Source organism: Dendrobium catenatum, unplaced genomic scaffold, assembly GCF_001605985.2.
Source record: "Dendrobium catenatum unplaced genomic scaffold, ASM160598v2 fragScaff_scaffold_81, whole genome shotgun sequence".
NCBI classification, from domain to species: Eukaryota; Viridiplantae; Streptophyta; class Magnoliopsida; order Asparagales; family Orchidaceae; genus Dendrobium; species Dendrobium catenatum.
This window is the reverse complement of record NW_021318543.1, coordinates 282,252-301,745: the sequence shown is the minus strand read 5'-3', so window position 1 is coordinate 301,745 and position 19,494 is coordinate 282,252. Positions and strand designations below refer to the sequence as shown.

At 35.3% G+C, this 19,494-nt stretch overlaps 1 protein-coding gene and 1 non-coding gene across 8 annotated transcripts; both read right to left on the bottom strand.

The window, feature by feature from the left end:
• Positions 1-3,752: 3,752 nt before the first annotated feature.
• Positions 3,753-3,832, bottom strand: TRNAL-UAG. Its single transcript has one exon. It is a non-coding gene; the product is annotated as a tRNA-Leu (tRNA).
• Positions 3,833-7,215: 3,383 nt separating this feature from the next.
• Positions 7,216-17,852, bottom strand: LOC110096524 (DNA-dependent metalloprotease WSS1). Of its 7 annotated transcripts, none has more exons than XM_028696524.1 (7): positions 17,648-17,852; positions 15,384-15,556; positions 15,063-15,258; positions 12,228-12,571; positions 12,041-12,149; positions 11,258-11,450; positions 9,980-10,422 (listed from the first exon to the last, which is right to left on the bottom strand). In XM_028696524.1, the coding sequence occupies exons 2-6, from the start codon at positions 15,536-15,538 to the stop codon at positions 11,259-11,261; spliced, it is 996 nt and encodes a 331-aa protein (XP_028552357.1). In that variant the 5' UTR covers positions 15,539-15,556; positions 17,648-17,852; the 3' UTR covers positions 9,980-10,422; position 11,258. The 7 variants fall into 7 exon arrangements, with proteins under 7 accessions (XP_028552369.1, XP_028552373.1, XP_028552357.1 ...); XM_028696527.1 differs by having other exon boundaries at positions 9,980-10,419; XM_028696530.1 differs by lacking the exon at positions 9,980-10,422 and adding an exon at positions 16,942-17,532 and having other exon boundaries at positions 11,019-11,450.
• Positions 17,853-19,494: the final 1,642 nt, after the last annotated feature.

The following is a 19,494-nucleotide window of genomic DNA, read 5'->3' as shown; positions in this document are numbered from 1 at the left end:
TAAATTAGGCAAATATTTGAATTTGAAAAGTTGTTCTAATCGTACTGTACGATTATGATCGTACTGTACGATTATGATCGTACTGTACGATTATGATCGTACTGTACGATGTTAATCCGCTGATTATTCAATCAAAACGGCTTAATTTTGATTTTTGGTCGTACTGTACGAACTGGATCGTACTATACGATCAATAGAGACAATTCTGGCCATCCCATGCTTTGTCCTGGACGAACTGCACTTTTATTGAACTGTTCGTACAGCACATCGTACAGGAAATCGTACAGTACGAACTTCAACTGAATTGTTCGTACAATACTAACTGGACATCGTACAGTACTAACATATCAATTTCTGCATATCATACTGGACGATCTTGCGATAGTACGGTACGATATTTGACTGCCGAATTGAGTTTTTTTAGGTTTTTTTTTAGCCCTCTATTTAAGCACTCTCATAAGACTTTGTAAGAGTCTTTCGCAGCCATTGTGTCTTCATTATTTTGGAGAAAACTTGAAGAGACGACTTGAAAGGGAGAGAGGAAAGGGTGAAGTTTGAGAGAGGGAGAAGATCCTTAGAGAGGGTTTCAAGGGAGTGTGAATGAGATTTCACACGGTTGCTCCGGCGAGCTTGTACCTCAGTACCATCGGATTCAAGGTTCGTCTTGAAGGAAGTTTTGGGAAGAAGAAGATCTCGTTGGTGTCAAAGGACCTGGCTCCTCCGCCGCACCGGGGAAGGTGGAAGTGATTGTGTAAGAGCTTCTTCGCCTAGCTGTGGTGGCTAAAGGAGAATCGCTAAAAGTTTAGTGTAATACTCTGAGGGTGCCTCCGGGAGTGGACGTAGGTCATGGTTTGACCGAACCACTATAAATTGGTGTGTTATTTCCTTTATTTTTTCTGCACTTTATTTCCGCATTTATTTTTATTGTGATTAATTGCGTTGATGAAATTGATTATCTATCTTTTTATTGTAAATGAAATTCGCTTCCGCATAGAGTTATAAAAAGATATTTCTTCATTAAAGAAGTTTTTAATCATCCAATTCACCCCCTCTTGGCACATCTAGTTATTTTCAATTGGTATCAGAGCAATTTCAACTTGGCAGCTGAACAGGCCAGTCGCCGCCGCTACTAGTGAGTCCATTGCCGCTCGCGCATTCGCTATCTTACCTGACTGCCCGCACCTACTGTTGTTGCCCGGCTTGCCCATGCAATTTGGAGGCGTCATTTCAGCGCCATGTACCAGTTAGCAAGCCAATCGTAGCCGGCAACTGCAATTAATTTTTTTATAGTAACTTTGTTCTCTTTTTTCTTTACATTTTTTTCTATTTTTCTCCTCTCTTTTTTTTAAAAAGAAAATTTTTAAGAATATTCTTATTCTATTTGAATATTCTTAAAATATTCTATGAATATTCTTATTTTATAAATATTTTTGAAATATTCTTATTCTTATAATATTTTTAGAATATTTTTATTCCCGTAGAATATTCCTCCTTCCTTTTTCACCTATAAATAGCCCCTTGAAACATGGGAGAAATTGCACCATTTTTTTCTCTTCTCCTTTAGTCTTCTGAAAGCATATGCATTCTTATGGTCTTGTATAGGTGGTATCCTCTATCAAATTTCACAGCCCCTCTTTATGTAGAAGCAAAGTTTTCTTACCATCTTTCTACTTTTTTTCTTTTCTTCTTACATTAAAGGCCTTCAATGTCTGAGATAGGCAGCATCCCCTATCAATTCAACGCCCCTCTTTTATGTATAAGGGATTTTTTTTCTACTTCCATTTTCTTCTTTTCTAGTTTTCATCTTACATTAGAAGCATTCCACTATCTGAGAAATGTGGCATATCCTATCAAGCTCCAGTGCACCTCTTTTATGTAGATATAAGTCACGATGAGAGTTTATTCTCTCAACAAACAACTCTTGATAGAAGAATATCAATTACCTCTTATATACGAGGGCGATTTTAAAAGATCTGGCGGTTATAGCATTCGAGAGGAGAATTGGTTATTATCAACATACATACTGAATTTTGAGGATGATTGAGTATAAGTCTGACGACAATCGGCGCCTAGGTGAAAGTTCAGTGGCGATTAGAGTCCAAGTGAAAGTTAAGCAGCGATCGACTATTAGGTGGAAGTACGATGGCAATCTGCGTCCGAGTGGTGAGTTGAAGGAGATAATTGGAGGGTGTGTTGCCAATAATAGTTGAGTGAGAGGCTAATGATGGCTGATAAGAGCTGAAGGACCGACGTCGTACATCAAGCAAAGGGCCGATGATGGCGGTGGTTGAGTTGTACTCTATTCAGAGTAGTTAGACAACCATGATAATTGAATGACCTGACGAAGGTGTTCAAGTGGTGTGCCGATTGAAGCAATTTATTAGCATATAGAAAGTGCGAAATAATCCAAGGCTTGTTAGGGCTCCGTTCTTCGTTGATGAAAGAGATACGTCATTTTGTTGGAAGTAATAAGGTGATGGAGGCAAAAGGTGGATATACAGATTGATGGGATAAAATATTGTCTCAATTGCACTAATCTAACAACACGCTCAATGTTTTTTCTACGATTGAAAGAAAGCCTCCAATCTTTTTTCTACGATGCCACAAAAAGATGACAGTGTGGCCAATGAAGCAGTAATATATAAATGTTTATGTAGTACACAGCACTATTAGGGAAGAAGGGCATGTAATATGCAGGAACTGTGGAGGGCAAACTTGTCATTTACTGTCTAAATAATTTATTTTTCTTTTCCATTTATGTTATTTAAGTTCATTTGCTTGCCTGCATATAAAGTAAAGGTGAAGGTGACCTCCCACCATTCCTTTAAATAAAGCAAATTGATAAACGATTAAATAATTTAAAATATGTGATTTTCCAATATTATCCCCTTGTCACAAACTTATCAAATTAATAGTGTGTAAATGTCTACAATATGTCTTTAATTTTTTTTTCTTATAATCTAAAATGTTATTATTATACCAAATAATATCTATATATAAGAAATGTGTTGTTTGTTTAGATGTTAGAAAATAATTAGCTAAAACTTATATATTTCTAATAAATTTTGACTGTAAATTCTTAATACAATTTTATATACATTCTTTTCTTATCATGAACCCTTCTTATGAATTTCTACGTAATTATTTTTTATATTTGTAAGTTTTTTAGATGTTAATAAGTATCATTATAAGTGTAATTGAGTCAAGGGTTTAGTCGTGGTATGGGGTCAAACCACCTTCTAAAATGAGACCATTGATCAGACGACCAAAAACTCATGTCATAGAACGCGTTGGGCCCATCGATTGCTGCTGTCGTTGGTCTGGAATTAGGCCTGGCTGCAGTCTTTGGCAATGCTGACATATATACGATTTACAATTAATAGATATATCAAGTTTGATCAACATTTGAATTGGCACATAGCACATCTTAATATATTTGATTAGGAGTTTTGGCTACTAATTAAAATGTCTTATATTCGAAGTTTAGATATATAATGTGTGTGAATTTATCTTAATAGCTCAAATAAACCCCTAAGTGGGACCCACATTTCCAGACGAACGCTTTCCTTTGCTATCATATTTCAATTAAATACTTTTGATATCAAAATTAATCATAAAATTATTGCTGCAAAGTTAACTGTTTAAAATAATTATAAATTTTCAGGACATAAGATTTTTTTTCCAACTAAATTAATGGAAAGAATAAAAATAACTCAAATTATTTCGAATTCCATGTAAAAAAGTTTGCAATTTGACAGCTGTGGGATTTGAACCCACGCCCTTTCGGACCAGAGCCTAAATCTGGCGCCTTAGACCACTCGGCCAAACTGTCATCAATGATATTTCGAGTTTTATTTTAATCTAATAAAGCAATAGATCAGTTAATGTTACACAATAATTATTTACCTCTATGATTACATGCAAATTGGCCTCTAATAACTTAAACAATTTCATGAAATTTTGGTTTTCAAATATAGATGATGAAGATATAGGTTTAAGCATGTCCATAAAATGAAAATAATTAACTGAATAATTTGAAATTAGAGGTCTTGTTTGACATGATAGTTATCTAAAAGTCAAAATGACTATAAAATTGACCCAATATTTATTAAGTAGATTATAGTGAGAGGGACAAAAATAACAATAAGATGATTGCAACCCTCAATAAATACACATGTTGAAATTTATTGATATGACAAAGTTTTATATGTATATAATTTTTCAATATCTATAGATTCATTATATGGAGATAAAATATCATTGATAAGAAATATATTGTGGTATAGAATAAAATTTTGTAAATTAGGCCTTACGTATGTACATTTTTTGTATTTCTTTTTACTCTGTCTCATTCAATTTGATCTAATTTCTTTCCTACTGGCTAACACTTAAAATAATTCCATGTTTTTTTTTCCTTTATTATAAGTATGATCTAGCAAATCTTACTCTAATCACTTAGTTTTTTGCATTCATAATTAGCAATCCATAGTACATATCTATTAAGATCAAACTCCAAGAAGAGAGGTAGCCGCTTGGATCAATTATACATACTCAACTGAAAATCATCTCCCAATAAGTTGTTATAAGGTTTGAATAGGTATTGCCCAAAAACACCTCTTTTGATGATAGTCTTAAAATTTGTGGCAAAGTGCTCTCAAACTAACCAAATCAGCACCTCCTCGATTAGAGAGCAATTCACTCAAAACTCAAATTCAACTACTCTTCTCAAGAAATTAGCATACCCAAGAGCTCCTCCTAGGTCTTTCTTTTTCGAATTCTTTTAGTCAATAAACCTCATTGACAACTCAAAATGTTTGAAGACTTGTCCAATTCAAAAAATCGAATTTCTCAGTTCCATTTTTTGATGAGTTAAGTTTCTATACAAAACGCAACCTTGTTAACAGACCATATTTTGGCCACTTCGTTATTGAAGTTATCAAAGTTTGATATAATTGACCGAATAAGTCCCTTCAAGTTGCTAACACCTTATTGCTCAAACATATTTAACACATTCCCACTTGAGTCCATAGAGGGATAACACATGTCTACAGGTAGGTGCTTCACTCATCATATTGCTCAAGTACCAATGAATATTTAGGCATTTAGTCAATAGAGCCCGACACATGGGATTTGATTATCACAATGCTTAACATGTGGAACATAACCCCGTGCCGTTCTAAGTATCCCTCATAGTTACGAGAAAGTCTATCAATGCTCTCTTATTCTCTACACAATTGGTTGAGAAAAGAACTATTGTATGAAAAGGAGTTCCTTGCCCTTCCTCATCCTCTCCTTTGTCATTCCAACTCTATAAGCTTTGCTCATGGCAGAGCAAGGTTGATTTCCCATGTAAACTACATGTTTACCTTTTATAGTGGGTCAAACTGTCCTTCATGCTAAAATTACTAAATAATTAATTTATATCTGTATGATTGCATGTAAAATTGACCAAATTTCATGAAATTTTGGTTTTCAAATATATATGATGAAGAAACAGATTGAAGTATGTCCATAAAATGAAAATAATTAACTCAATAATTTTTAATCATAAGTTTTGTTTGACAAGTAGCATTCTAAAAGTCAAAATGACTATAAAATTGACCCAATATTTATTCATTAGATTATAGTGAGAGGGATAAAAGTAACAATAAGATGATTGCGGTGCTCGATAAATACACATGTTGAAATTTATTGATCTGAAAATATTATAGATGTGTATATTTTTTTCAGTATCTATATATTCATTACATAGAGATAAAATATGATTGATAAGAAATATATTGTGGTATAAAATAAAATTACATAAATTAGGCCTTAGGTATGTAAATTTTTTGTATTTCTTTTTGCTCACTCTCATTCAATTTGATCTAATTTCGTTCCTACTAACTCTTAAAATAATTCATAGTTATGTTTCTTTATTATAAGTATGATCTAAATCTTATTCTAATCACTTAGTTTTTTGTATTAATAATTAGCATATCCGTAGTACATATCTATTAAGATCAAACTCCAAGAAGAGAGGTAGCCTCCAAGATAAATTATACATACTCAACTGAAAATCATCTTCCAATAAATTGTTAGTAAGTTTGAATAGTTATTGCCCAAAAGCGCTCCTTTTGATGATAGCCTTAAAATTTATGGCACATTGCTCTCAAGCTAACCAAATCAACACCTCCTCACTTAGTGAGGAATTCACTTGAAACTCAAATCCGACCACTCTTCTTAAGAAATAAGTATACCCAAGAACTCCTCCTAGCTCTTTCTTGTTGAATTCTTTTAGTCAATAAACCTATTTGACAACTCAAAATGTTTAAAGACTTCTCCAAGTCAAAAATTGAATTTCTCGCTGCCATTTTTTGATGAGTTAAGTTTCTATAAAGAACTCAACCTCCTTAACAAGTCATCCTTTTGGCCAATTAGTTATTGAAGTTATCAAAGTTTGATATAATTGGTCCAGGAAGCCCCTTTGGGTTGTTAACACTTTATTGCCAAAACATATTTAACACATTCTCACTTGAGTCCATAGAGGGATAACACATGTCTACAGGTAGGTGCTCCACTCATCATATTGCTCAAGTACCAATGAATATTTAGGCATTTAGTCAATAGAGCCCGACACATGGGATTTGATTATCACAATGCTTAACATGTGGAACATAACCCCGTGCCGTTCTAAGTATCCCTCATAGTTAAGAGAAATTCTATCAATGCTCTCTTATTCTCTACACAATTGGTTGAGAAAAGAACTATTGTATGAAAAGGAGTTCCTTGCCCTTCTTCATCCTCTCCTTTGTCATTCCAACTCTATAAGCTTTGCTCATGGCAGAGCAAGGTTGACTTCCCATGTAAACTAGATGTTTAACTTTTATAGTGGGTTTCTCCTCCTCGTTGCACTATGGATATATGCTATAAAGTTAACCACATAAATTCTAGTTTTTGGATGTCATGTTAGCTTCTTTTGTCGTTCTTTTTCCATCTTCACTTCCTCACAAAATTCCTATAAACAACATATTTCTTAAAGAAAAAAAATAATTATTATGATAATATGAGGGTATAATTTATTTTTTGAAGGCTAATAATTTATCATATTTGCCACCCAATTAGTTCTATTTACACATAAAATGAATAGCCTATGGGCCATGCACATCCTCTTTGTAGAGACCAAGCTCAACCACTTCAAAAACCTTCATTCACAAACAAAACACACATCACAAGTTAATAAACAACACCAACAAATCAACTTTTATTAAATTCAATCTTCTCCTCATTATTTTTTTTCATTGACATGAGTTGCTAAGTTAACTCTTTTTCGTGACGATTGTCTTCGATGTTGCGCTATGAACTCTAGACATTGTTTGATGATTGCAAGAGCAGTATAGTGAGTATCAAAGTCGTTCTTAACGACAGTCGGACCTCGACATTTCGTCGAACACTTTGTAGTGTAGTTCTCAATGAAGTAGACACAATCAGTTCTTGCTCTGAAGGCGACCTCATGTTTGAGTTTTTCTTGTTTACAATTTCTGAGAGATTTCTTATGAGTTAATACAATCAATGGACTCAGCCCTGCAAATCATAATTAGTTAAGTCATAAAGAAATGATATATTCATGCGTATTTGAATACTTAAATTGTAAACAAGTCAAAGCATAAAATTACCCACCGCGGTTCCTGACAACGCCGGCGATCTCTGTCAACCGTCGGATGGCTAGATGGCGTTCTCTCACCCACCGGCTACATTTCAGTACCACCACCACGCACTCAGGAGGCAACGGAGCCACTGATCCGCCTCCTCTGACGGCGAAGGAGTCCAGCGCAGCTTCTACTAGAGCCGCCGTCAGCACTGCCGGCTCAGGCAATGGAGGCGCATCAATGAACTCCACCACCAATCCCTCACCCTCCACCTCCTCCTCCATCTCCCAGCAATCGCATCCAACGACGGCCACCACCCTCGTCACAGCCAACTGCGTTGACGCCGGCAGCAGTAACCCCACCGGCGCTGTCTCTGACCGAAGAATCATCGGCCCCTCCTCTCCGACGAGCACGCGACAAACTGTGTTAATAAATGCGCTCTTCCCGTGTCCCCGGAATCCGAGGACTAGGATCGTCGGGCGCACGGTGGCGCCATCGACATCGCCGGGAAGATTGAGGAGCGTTTGGAGGATGCTGCGGCGGAGCGAGTGGAGAGCGGTGAATCCATAATGGCGGCGGAAGGAGAGGAGCGCCGCCATTCCGGCGACCACTGCAGCGCCAAGCTTGAGGAGGAGAGGGAAGGGGTGGTTCATCTATCTACACAGAGGGTTATTATGCAATTATATATTTGTAATTTGGTAATTTAAAAGGTTCGATAAGTAATGTTTATATTTTTTAAGAACAACATAGATATAGAACAAAGAAAGATGTGATTCTTTGTTTTTATATGAAGAAAAGTTTATTCTTTGCCATTTTTGGTAGCTTTAGGTATACATATCCCCTCTCTTTCTGAGAAATTATTAGATCAGGTGTTCTGACGTAGCTCTACGTTCGGACGTCAGTAAAATGATGTCACGTGCTCTTACTATTTACCATGCGGCCCGACGACTGGACCCGGACCGGACCCGAGATTGCTATGTATTGGCTGATTTGTGCAGATCAGGGTATTGCTAGGCATTGCTTGATATTGCTCGACAATAACAAGAAATATCATTATGTCAAGACCAGTACCTAGCAATACCGAATAATACCCCGATTTTGCTAGTTATTGCTCGGTATTGCTCGTCATTGCTCGGTATTTCTAGGTATTGGTCTTGACAGAGCGATATTTCTCGTTATTGTCAAGCAATACCTAACAATATCTAGCAATACCGAGCAATACCCGAGCATAGCAATACTGGGTTCTGGTCCGAGTAGAGTCATCGGGCCGCGCAATAAAGAGCAAGAGCACGTGACGACATTTTATTGACCTCCGAATGTAGAGCTACGTCCGGTGTCCAAACCTAATAATTTCCCCTATTTTCTTTTCTAAATAACATAATTCAATTCAAATTATATGGTTTGACAATTAGAGAAATGAAATAATGATTTTTAAAGATGAATTGTGGAATTATTAAGTAATCATACATTACATAGGATCTTATAGATAAAATTTCCTTAAAATTTTGTTTAAAGATATTTTTTATCATTAAAAAAATTTATGTCAAAATATTATGACATAATTATATGAGGATAAATTTAAAAATCATTAAATTTGCATGTTATAATTGTGGTATCACTATAATAAGATATAAATTATAAGTTTATTTGGGATAACTGAAATTTTTTATAAATATTATTATAAAATTGTTGTGAAGAAAATAAAATTATTGTGAATAAAATAATTTTTTGAAGGCTAATGTAAAACATAACTTCTAACCCGAAGATTTCTTGAAAGCATCAAAACAATACTAGTCAAATAAACTATGGTTGTAATTTAAAAACTTAAACAATAAAAAAAATCATCCCAAATAGAAAAAATTATTTTGTGCGAAGTCCGGACGGGAAGAACCGTCCAGATTGCTACGTATTTAATGAATATTTGTCAAATATTTATAAATACTCAATAAATACAATAAATCAACAAATACTCATAAAATACTCAACGAATACTTAACAAATTCTCACAAAATACTCAATAATACTCACAAGTGAGTATTTCTTGCGTATTTATTGAGTATTTAAAAATAAGCAACAAATACTCAATAAATACACAGCAAATCCGGACGGTTCTCCCTCTCTGAACTCCGCACATAATAATTTCTCCTCAAATAGACACTATGTATTGAACATTAAATATTTCATGCCTATTTTCTACATAAATTATTACTATAATATAGCCTTTTTTCATAAAAATATTTAAAATGAAATGCATTGTGCCTTGCATATAAATAATGGAAAACATGTGAGATGATTAGCTAGGAGTCTAATTACCCAACCAAGAAAATAAGCCACGTGCCAATATTCTATTCTTGAAAGAAGTATGCTCAGCTCAACTTTTCCTTGTGCAACAGCAGAGTACAGCACTGCTTTCACTTTATTAAAAGCAGCATATGAACAATATATTATATATAAATATATAACATCCTTCCTTAAGGGTGCATTAAAATCATCAATAGAGGGGCTTCGTTTAAGCTAAAAAATGGCATGATTCATCTCCAATCGAACTCCACTTTGCGCCTTTTGCAGAAGATAACCGTCTTTCTCTATTTCGCGCGTTTCTTCGACAAATCCGGTAGAGACATAAAAATAACGCAGGTGAACAATGCGGCGTCAATATTGGTGTCTCGCATTATTCACCCGCAATCAAATATCGAAAGTTTTGCTGTTCGGCTGGAGCTCGCAAGCGACGCCATTCATGCGTTTGGAGTTCGGTTGGAGAAGGCCTAACAAACTTCTGACCTCAAAGACCCTACTGAGGAAAGCACTGTACATAAAAAAGCTGCGTTTGATTCTAAATGCTGCTTATGTAATGAGGGATATGAAACTATGAATCATCTCTATTTCTCCCATTGATTGCCACATTCGCGATGAACCCCACGTTGCTGTAGCTTTTGGAACATATTGCAGCTATTCTCCTGTGTCTTAGGCTTCGTTTGGGACGGCTTTCTTACTGCTTCTTAAAGCCGCTTTTTAGTACAAGATTTTTAATTTTTGTACTAAAAAGCTGCTTTAAGAAGCAATAAGAAAGCCGTCCCACACGAAGCCTTGGTCCATAATGATCCTTCCATCTCCATCTCTGGTTTTGATTATTGTTCATAGTTACTGTTACTGTTTGTCCAATTTCAATAGATACCATACCCGATTCGACTCATTTATACCCCTAACCCTCGTCACTACGAATAGCTTAATGGTTAACTAAAGGATTATTATTCAAACCTAGTTTTGACAATCTGGGAGTACTTGACTAATAATTCAGCTTGAAGAGTGTAGAAATTTCGAATCCTACTTGCTCTCCTAATATGAATCATAACTCAACCAAGTAACTCCCTCACAAATCAAACATATAAATAATAGAAGATAATAAATTTGGGATCATGATGGCATTCATCTTCTACAAAAAAAAAGATTCGCAAAGAAGTTCACCATATGATGCATAGAAAGCGTTCAAACGTTCACCATAGAGAGAGAGAGAGAGAGTGGGGCATTCTATTTCAAAGCACATTTCACCATTTGAAGATCACAAAGACCCATTAAACAAAATACATTAACATTTGCACCAAAATTACATGAAGATACAGAACAGTTACCTCAAGTACCATAATTGGGACTGCGGGTAGACACTGGTGGTCCGTATGAGTATCTCCATTGCTCACATGCAGAGCATTTGTCCAATTTTATGCTGTTCTCCAAAGTACAGAACTTGCATGACCAGATTTTGTAATTGGATTGTAAGGGTTTAGGCATTTGGGTTCCACAGGCTTCACATATTGGTGCCAATGGCTGTAGAATATAAATTACATATAAACAATTAATACACAAAGAAATTATACAAAGATGAAGGATTTCTTTGGATTGAAAGAAAGTAAAGAGAAATGAAATCACAACAATGTATGGGTTGATTATGAATCTACACCCATTGATTTGAGCTCTGATCCCTCAACCAAATAAGCCCCAAGGCCTTTCTCATTTCATATCAAGCCAAAAGGTTGAAAAACAACTAACAAGTTTCTAACATGACAAGCCTAACTAAAGGCATGAGATATATATATATATATATATATAGACGTCTAAAATAATGTTACAATTTGATATACAGTCAAGACAAAGATGTACCAGGATAGAAAAGAAAAAAGGAAATAGAACAACAACAACAAGCCTTTATCCCACTACGTAGGGTCGGCTAAATGAATCCTTTTTCTCCGTTGTGTACTATTAAAAGTCAAATTTTCGTTTAAATCTAATATAGAAAGATCATTTCTAATCTTTTCTAGAGATTAAATTAAATTCAGATTTATTTGAATTGAAAATTTAGAGATGATTTCAAACTGAAGGGTGGGAAAATTTGATATAAATAGAAGATAAGAGCAAACCTGGTTTAAAAGAGTGCAGACATTGCACTCCCATGCCAGCTTATCATCTATGTTGTCTACTGCAGAAAGAGAAGAAGTCGACACAGATGGTGGTGTGCTCCTATGGCTGCTATTAGAAGCAATTTTATTAAATGAATTGAGAGAGCTAGCAGACGCAATGTAGAATTCTTGCTTTTGTGTTATATACCTAGAATTGCTTGGAGATTCTCCAAGAGCTTCTAAGCCATTAATGCGTTCTATTTCTGGGGAAACTGAACCACACCACAAATCATCCAGCATTCTTCTTTCAGCAGCCATGGCAGCAGCTTGTATAGGACTAAGAGAAGACATGATAACATCATCTCCCCCTAGCCGCCGTGGACCAGAAGGCAGTAGAGGACCAACACGTGCCCGTTTCTGCGCAGCAGCCAATGCAGTTTGCCGAAGAGATGATGCGGGAGGCTGCCGGGTAAAACCACCCAATCGTCTTCCAGGGCCATCAAAACCTTCCCCAGTACCAGCTATTCCCTTTGCCACCAAATCATCACATTCCTGCAGCCATTCATGTTTCATGATCTTCACTAGTAACCATAAGTTTGCAAATTTGTCAATGCTTTCTACAGCAGCCTATGGGTGATAATCACATTGTAATTGTGTCACTCTTCCATTTTCTAAGACTGCATACATAAATAGATGCATTCTTGCACACATAATTGAAAGGAAAAGTACATAAATTTGCAACAAAAAACTATCATTAAAACACTTCTTAGGTTGTTCTCAGTGAAACTTAATGTAGATATAAATGTTTAAATCCAAATACCTTCTGTCCACGACGATTTGCGAAGTGTTAAAAAGCTACAATCTTCCCTGGGTGGATTGAAAATTTGCCATGCATGCAAATGGCATTATTAACCCACGGTATCAAACCCCATGAAACATGTATGAGCTTATTTTCTTCTGTATGCAAATAGACTAAATCATATAATACATTTTGTACGCATTAGTACAATGAGTAACTTTTGAAGTTGAAAAAAAAAAGGTTTAGTGATGGAGATCCACAATCATTTTGTTGTCCTACTCTTTGCATCTACTGTAAATTTGAAACGATGACGAAACATGAATAAGAGGTTATGTTGCTCTACAAAACAAGTTACTATCCTAGTTTCTAAACTGCAATTGACATAGAATTCACTTTAGTTCATATATTCGACTACCATCAGAGTCCACAAATATCATAAGAGATGTCTTCCATCAGCTCTATTTGTTCACGGTGCCTTTTCTTGCTTATAGTCCAATATTCAGAATGGCAAAACTTCAACCTAAACAAAACAAATAGTATCCCTACAGTGCTACAGTTCATGGCAACCTCTAGAAAGACAGCGGAGAACAAATAGTACTGTTCATGGCAATCACAAAAGGAGACTTTAAGCTTTACATTTTCACTGAGTTTCTAGTCTAAATTTTATAAGCCTACTGGTCATTACAAAACTGTAGAAGAAGCAAATATAGAATTTTGAATTAACTTGAAAAAAAAAAGAGTTAAAAAACAAGGGATTATTTGGTTCAATTTTATATCTGTCGATAATATATATTTAGCTAATTGTAATCATATTTAAATATATTTAGAAGAAAAACATTAAGATTGTATGCAACTTATAAAATGTCCACAACATCTCAAAATGTTGTGTAAATTGGTTGATATCCAGATGTCACTATTCTAGGGCATAAAATCATCTAGAAAATGATTTTATAAATATCAGGTATGTAGACATTTGCTATATAATATAATGTTATGAGTAGAATTATTTGATATTTGGCTCACTGAAATCATTAATAGTAATTTCATAAATGACATTGATGGTTTATTTCATTGTTTAAATTTGCGCAATATGAGGCCCGCCTTGAGGCCCGCCTCTGCGCAATTCCATTGAAAAACGCCTCAAGGCTTACGCCTAAAATTTTTTTATGAGACTTGCACCTCAAGTTGGCTGAGGCCCGCCCTGAGAAGCGCCTCGCCTCACTGGTACGCCTCACGCTACTTATATATTTTTTTGTTAAAACTTATCTAAATCATAAACTAAAGCCCAAAACAAATCATGCCTTAATACACCCCCGAGCCACAACAACTTCCTCTCGCTGCCTCAACCTCTAGCCTACCGCCTTCGCCACAACCACCATTATCGTAGCCACCTTCGGGGATCACTTGAAAGCCGCACACCACCACCACCTCCTCTAAAAATTTAGGAGCATTACTCTCATCATTATATTGATGACAAATATTTATAAAAGACAAAAATGACTAAAATAAATGATGGAGAAGCAAATGGGTTGGACTTCACAGGATGAGGCAGAGGAGAGACTAATTTGTCATGATGATGACTCCAATAAAAAACCCCTCACTGATGACCGTGCAGATGATTTCTGAGTTGTTGACAATTATTTTAGCTTTCTTTAAGAATTAATTGTGGATGAGTAAGGAAGTGAGAAAAAAGAAATTTGAAGTTAAACTTGATGTTATATGATACTTTTATGTTGTTTTATTCTTGGATTTCATGCAATTCATCACTTGCCACTTTACTTCATGTGCATTTTTTTCATATGTATGTCAATTTTCTACTTCATAGTTCAATAAAAAGCTAATATATCATTCTTTAACATATTATTTTGGTATTAAATTAAAAATCAAATTTAACTTTTATTTTCACTTCACGCAATTATTGGATTTTGAGGCTTACGCCTCGCCTCACAAATGAAAAACGCCTCAATACCCAATTGTGCAATTTTAAACTTTGGTTTATTTAATTACCTCTATCTATCATCCAAATATATTTCCATTCAAATATGCTGCTATCTAAAACAAAATACCTAAAAGCAAGATTAAAATCATTCTTTATCTTTCTGGATAACATTACAATAATTACATTATTACATAAGATACCATTAAATAAAATACATTGCATTTGATATGTAAGTTATCATCAAAATCAGAATGAACCAAATAACTTCTTATCAAGAGATAAATGGAGTTGGTGAATGTGTGTACCTTTCGTAGTTCATCCCATAGCTTATAGAACTGTGCATTGTGGGGGCCGTGTTCAATATGACAAAGCTCATGTAACATTGTGTCAAGCACTTGCTCAAAGGGGAAGAAATCCCAATCTCGATTAGGCCTCCGCAAACGTAGCTTCACCTCCGAACCCGCTCCGACATTCAAGCCTAAAAGTGATGGATTTGTCGGACTACCTCAACATTGAATCATGCATCAATATTAAAAGTTTAAACCCAAAATCTTAAAGGAGACCAAATGTACAAGAGATAGAGAGTTAAAGAAATAGAAAGTGAAAAAGGAAATAGGGGGTATCACCAGAACTCAGAGAGAACTTTTACCCGCCATCTACGCCGCCGCATGATAGGTTGGACCTGCTTACTAATGCGATTGAGGATATTATGAGCCTCTTCCTCACCTGGCTTCTTTAGGGTCTTAATTTCCCATACCTTGTGCAGATCTTCGAGATTCATTAAGAGTCAAAGTTGATACTGAGAAACAATAGGATAGATCATTAGTGAATAATGTTGATGCACTCATTCGTAATGCGGTATAGCAATGGCCTTATTTGGCTTGATTATTGTTGTTGATTAAGCTGATTGAGTAGTTATTATATATGAAGTTGTGTTTGAAACTTTTTGGTAGATTAAACTATTGATGTTATTTAAATAACATGTTTAGGTGGTGCTCAAAACTCATAAGTCTAATCTGGACAGCTTAGTTAAACTCAAATTGTTGTGCTGAATGTTCTGGTCACAAAAAAAAAGATTAAAATGCGCATATATTTCTTTATGCCAATGATGTATGAAATAACAAGATAAATTCAGTAACAAACTGTGGTGAAAGATAATCTATATGCATTCAAGACAAACCCACATATCTACATTCACCCAAAAAGATAAATCAATATTTAAATAATCCAGAAGCATAAGAATAAATTCTATTGTTTTTAAGAAAATTATTAACCAACATTCATAATAATAAAGCTAACAACACAAAATATGAACACATATTATGTGTGTTTCATTTGACATTGGAGAAAGAAGGGGCATGGTCGGCATCAGCACTTAGATTATCATTGAAAATATAGAACATCATTTGAAATCATAACAAAAAAATTTGGCTATTGATGGGGATTTGCTGCTACTATATATGCGCGTGTGACATTCCCAGCTACACAAGTGCACATGTCGATCAAGTAATAAAATGTATAAGAAGAATGTCAATCTGATGAGAACACAAGTGTGCTACAACTGTCTCTAGTACTGCCTGCTCAAGCCACAAAATTTATCATACTCAATGAAATAAATGAGAGATGCTAACTCTACTAAAAAAATACAATAAAAAGTGAAGATAACCAAAAATTAAGATGTTTCGGACTCATGATAGTGAATGAACTTATATTTACCTAAGCAGGCTCATCTACAATAGTTGTGAATCAGAGCATATACACCCTTAAATCTTTGTCGAGCTTGTAAGGGTGTAAAGAAGGGTTTTCACCTCTCTACAGTAATTCTATCTCCATAGACCCTAAAATCCTATTCATCATAAGTCTAGTCATGAAAGTTTTTTATCTCAATCCTCCTAATTGTTTAAACATTCCTCTGTAAAGGCAATATATCACACTAAACTTTAACTTCATATATGGTCATTGCATGAATTAAATTAAGCACGGAAGTAATTGAAAATACCCTAAACATTTACATACAAGACTCTACATTAGAACAAACAAATAGTTCTCACATCATTAGCCCAAAACAAGGAAGTTAGCTAGTCATAGAATTAATTTGGAACAAAACACTTTTCATTACTTTCTTTCAAGAAGAGATACAAAAAAGAAAATGAAGAAAATATAATCCGGATTTGAAAATCTCACATAGATCTTGCAGACAGACTCATTCCGGAGTGATTCCCTCTTCATACGTTCGCACTCCACACTACCGAGTGGTGTTTTGCCTAGGGGTGTCAAAATGGGTATTCCCGAAATTGAACATAGTCCAATTCAGACGACACCAACCCGACACGAATTGCAAAACGAGTCAGATATTTGCACTCGAACTCGACCAGGGTCTAACCCGAGTTGACCCCACCCGACTAGCTAACTTTCAAGCCACGAGGCGCAAGCGGGGGGAGCACAAGGGCCGTGAGGGCTGGGGGCAAGCAGTCGAGGCAGGGGGTGAGCACACAAGGGTGAGTCGGTGAGGGGGCAAGACTGGAGACAGGGGAGCGTGCTGGAAAGCTTAGGTGCTACCAGCGCAAGCCTTATTGTAATTTTGTCAAGTGTTTGGATGAATTTCATGATCTGTCGTGAATGAGATTGGCTGGCGGGCTGGAAGCATACCTCAACAATTGCTGCTAAGATACTAAGGGGCAGTTTGGATGCAGGATTTAAGCCGGATTTGAGGCGGAATTGAGCTAAATCCCAATCGGCTAGAAACGCAAAATCAAATCTCACGGTAAATGGGAGCTGCAGTTGACGGAAAAATACCACTTCTCGTGATAAATCCTGGATTTACCAAATCCTTCGGTTCGGCGGAATTACGGGAGTTGGTCGAAGAAGCACGCGAAAGGGAGAAAGTTACCTTCACAGCGAGCGAGCTCCAGTCGTTGCTTCCGATCAAAATGTCGTAACTTCCAATCCAACAGGAACGGAACGTTGTCGAAGGAGCGAAGTCGAACAGCGACGAAGGAGCCGAGGAACGGACTCGTGCACAACTCTACACCTCATGGGAAGGAACGAAACCCAACGGCAACAGCGAAATAAAGAAGGGAAAAGTAAACCCTAGACGCCTCTGAATTATTATTGATTAACTTAATTAATATAATTTTTAAAAAAATAATTAAGTAAAACAAATAAAAAATTAATTAAATACTTAATTATTTCAAACTAATTAGTAGGATTAAATATAATTTCAAATAGAAATAACTACTAAATAACATAATAAATAATAATTAAATAATTAATTAGTTTTAAAATATTAATTAGTATTAACAAAACTTTGATGTGTTTCATTTGAACTTTTGTTGTTATACTTTAATCATTGAAGAAATAAATTTTAAATGTGTTAACCGTCTTACATTCTGAATTCACACAAGATTTATCAAGATGTTCATTGAATTTTACTAAACAGTTTTTAAGATTTAACACCCTTAGGATTTAGTAAATTCAAATTTAGAGGATTTACGAAATCTTACTTATATTAAATCGTTGGTGCATCCAAACAACCCCAAAATCTCAGAGAGAGTTAAATCCTATGTTTCCCTCGTTTTGTCGTAAATCATAGCTTTATTAAATCCAAGAATTCGGTGGATTTACAAAATATAGTCGAAGAAGCCCACGAAATGGGAGAAAGATGGTTACCATCGTTGTCCATGACTATGTCGTCCTCAAAGGAGGCCGATGCCGTTGAATGAGGCAAAGAACGTCGTAGACTTAGGAGAAGGAAGAACGTTGCCTAATTGTCGAACAATTATTACGTCCTCCGACCGGATGCAGAGAAACATCTCGTTGTAAGCAAAATCGCGCCTATAACGAGGTGTACCGAGTTTTTTGAAAAAACTCGGTACACCTCGGTATAGGCAAGATTTTGCCTACAACCAGAGGTTCCTCTGCATCCTTACACCGGACGGAATAAAAGAATGTTGGGGCTTTTTGGCAATAGGATTTATGCATGTTTGAGTAGGATTTATGCTAAATCATGAAAAATGGCATTTGAGCCCCCCTTAAATTTCAGCGGAATAAATCCTCACTTTCTCTATTTTTGCTGTAAATTTTGGATTTACTAAATCTTGTTGTTTGCGGGATTTGGTCAAAGAAGCGCGTGAAAGGGATAAAGATGGTTACCTTCGCAGAGAGCTGACTCGCTTCATTACTTCTAATCCAATGTTGTCGAAGGAGGTGAAGAAGCTTCTTTAGTAACTTTTTTTTTTAATATTTAGATCAATTAAGATAACTTACACACACGTCACATACACGAGACTCAAAACCTAAGACGGCAATACCTCTTATTGGTAACCAAAGTTCCAAACCAACAGAATAATAGACAAATGTGAACTATGTTTTAGCGACTCTTTCAACACACTACTTCAAACTTCACTTCACATGAAGCACAGGAGGCTCAAGCAAGCAAAAAGATATGGCAACGAGAAAAAAACAAAGTTGATAAAATGAAAAGCAAACCTTGAATTATTTAACTAATTAGTAATGTAAAATTAAAATAAATGTTTAATAATTATAATTTTAAATAGAAATAGTTATTACATAACATTATAAATAATATTTAATTAGTATTAGAATGTTTAAATGATTAATGATATAATTAATAATTAAAACTAATTAAAATAGTGCTTTTAAATTAATTTAATCATTAGTAAGAGTATTAGTTCAATAATTAGTTGTTTTAAAAAATTAACTAATTAATTAAATAAT

Excerpts from the sequence above, each read along its gene's own strand:
- LOC110096524 (XM_028696524.1), bottom strand. The coding sequence starts at position 15,538 with ATGAATCTCGAAGATCTGCACAAGGTATGGGAAATTAAGACCCTAAAG. Across the intron at positions 12,572-15,062 it reads TATGGGATGAACTACGAAAG|GAATGTGATGATTTGGTGGC; the intron begins GTACACACATTC and ends GAATGGCTGCAG. Across the intron at positions 12,150-12,227 it reads GAATCTCCAAGCAATTCTAG|CAGCCATAGGAGCACACCAC; the intron begins GTATATAACACA and ends TGCTTCTAATAG.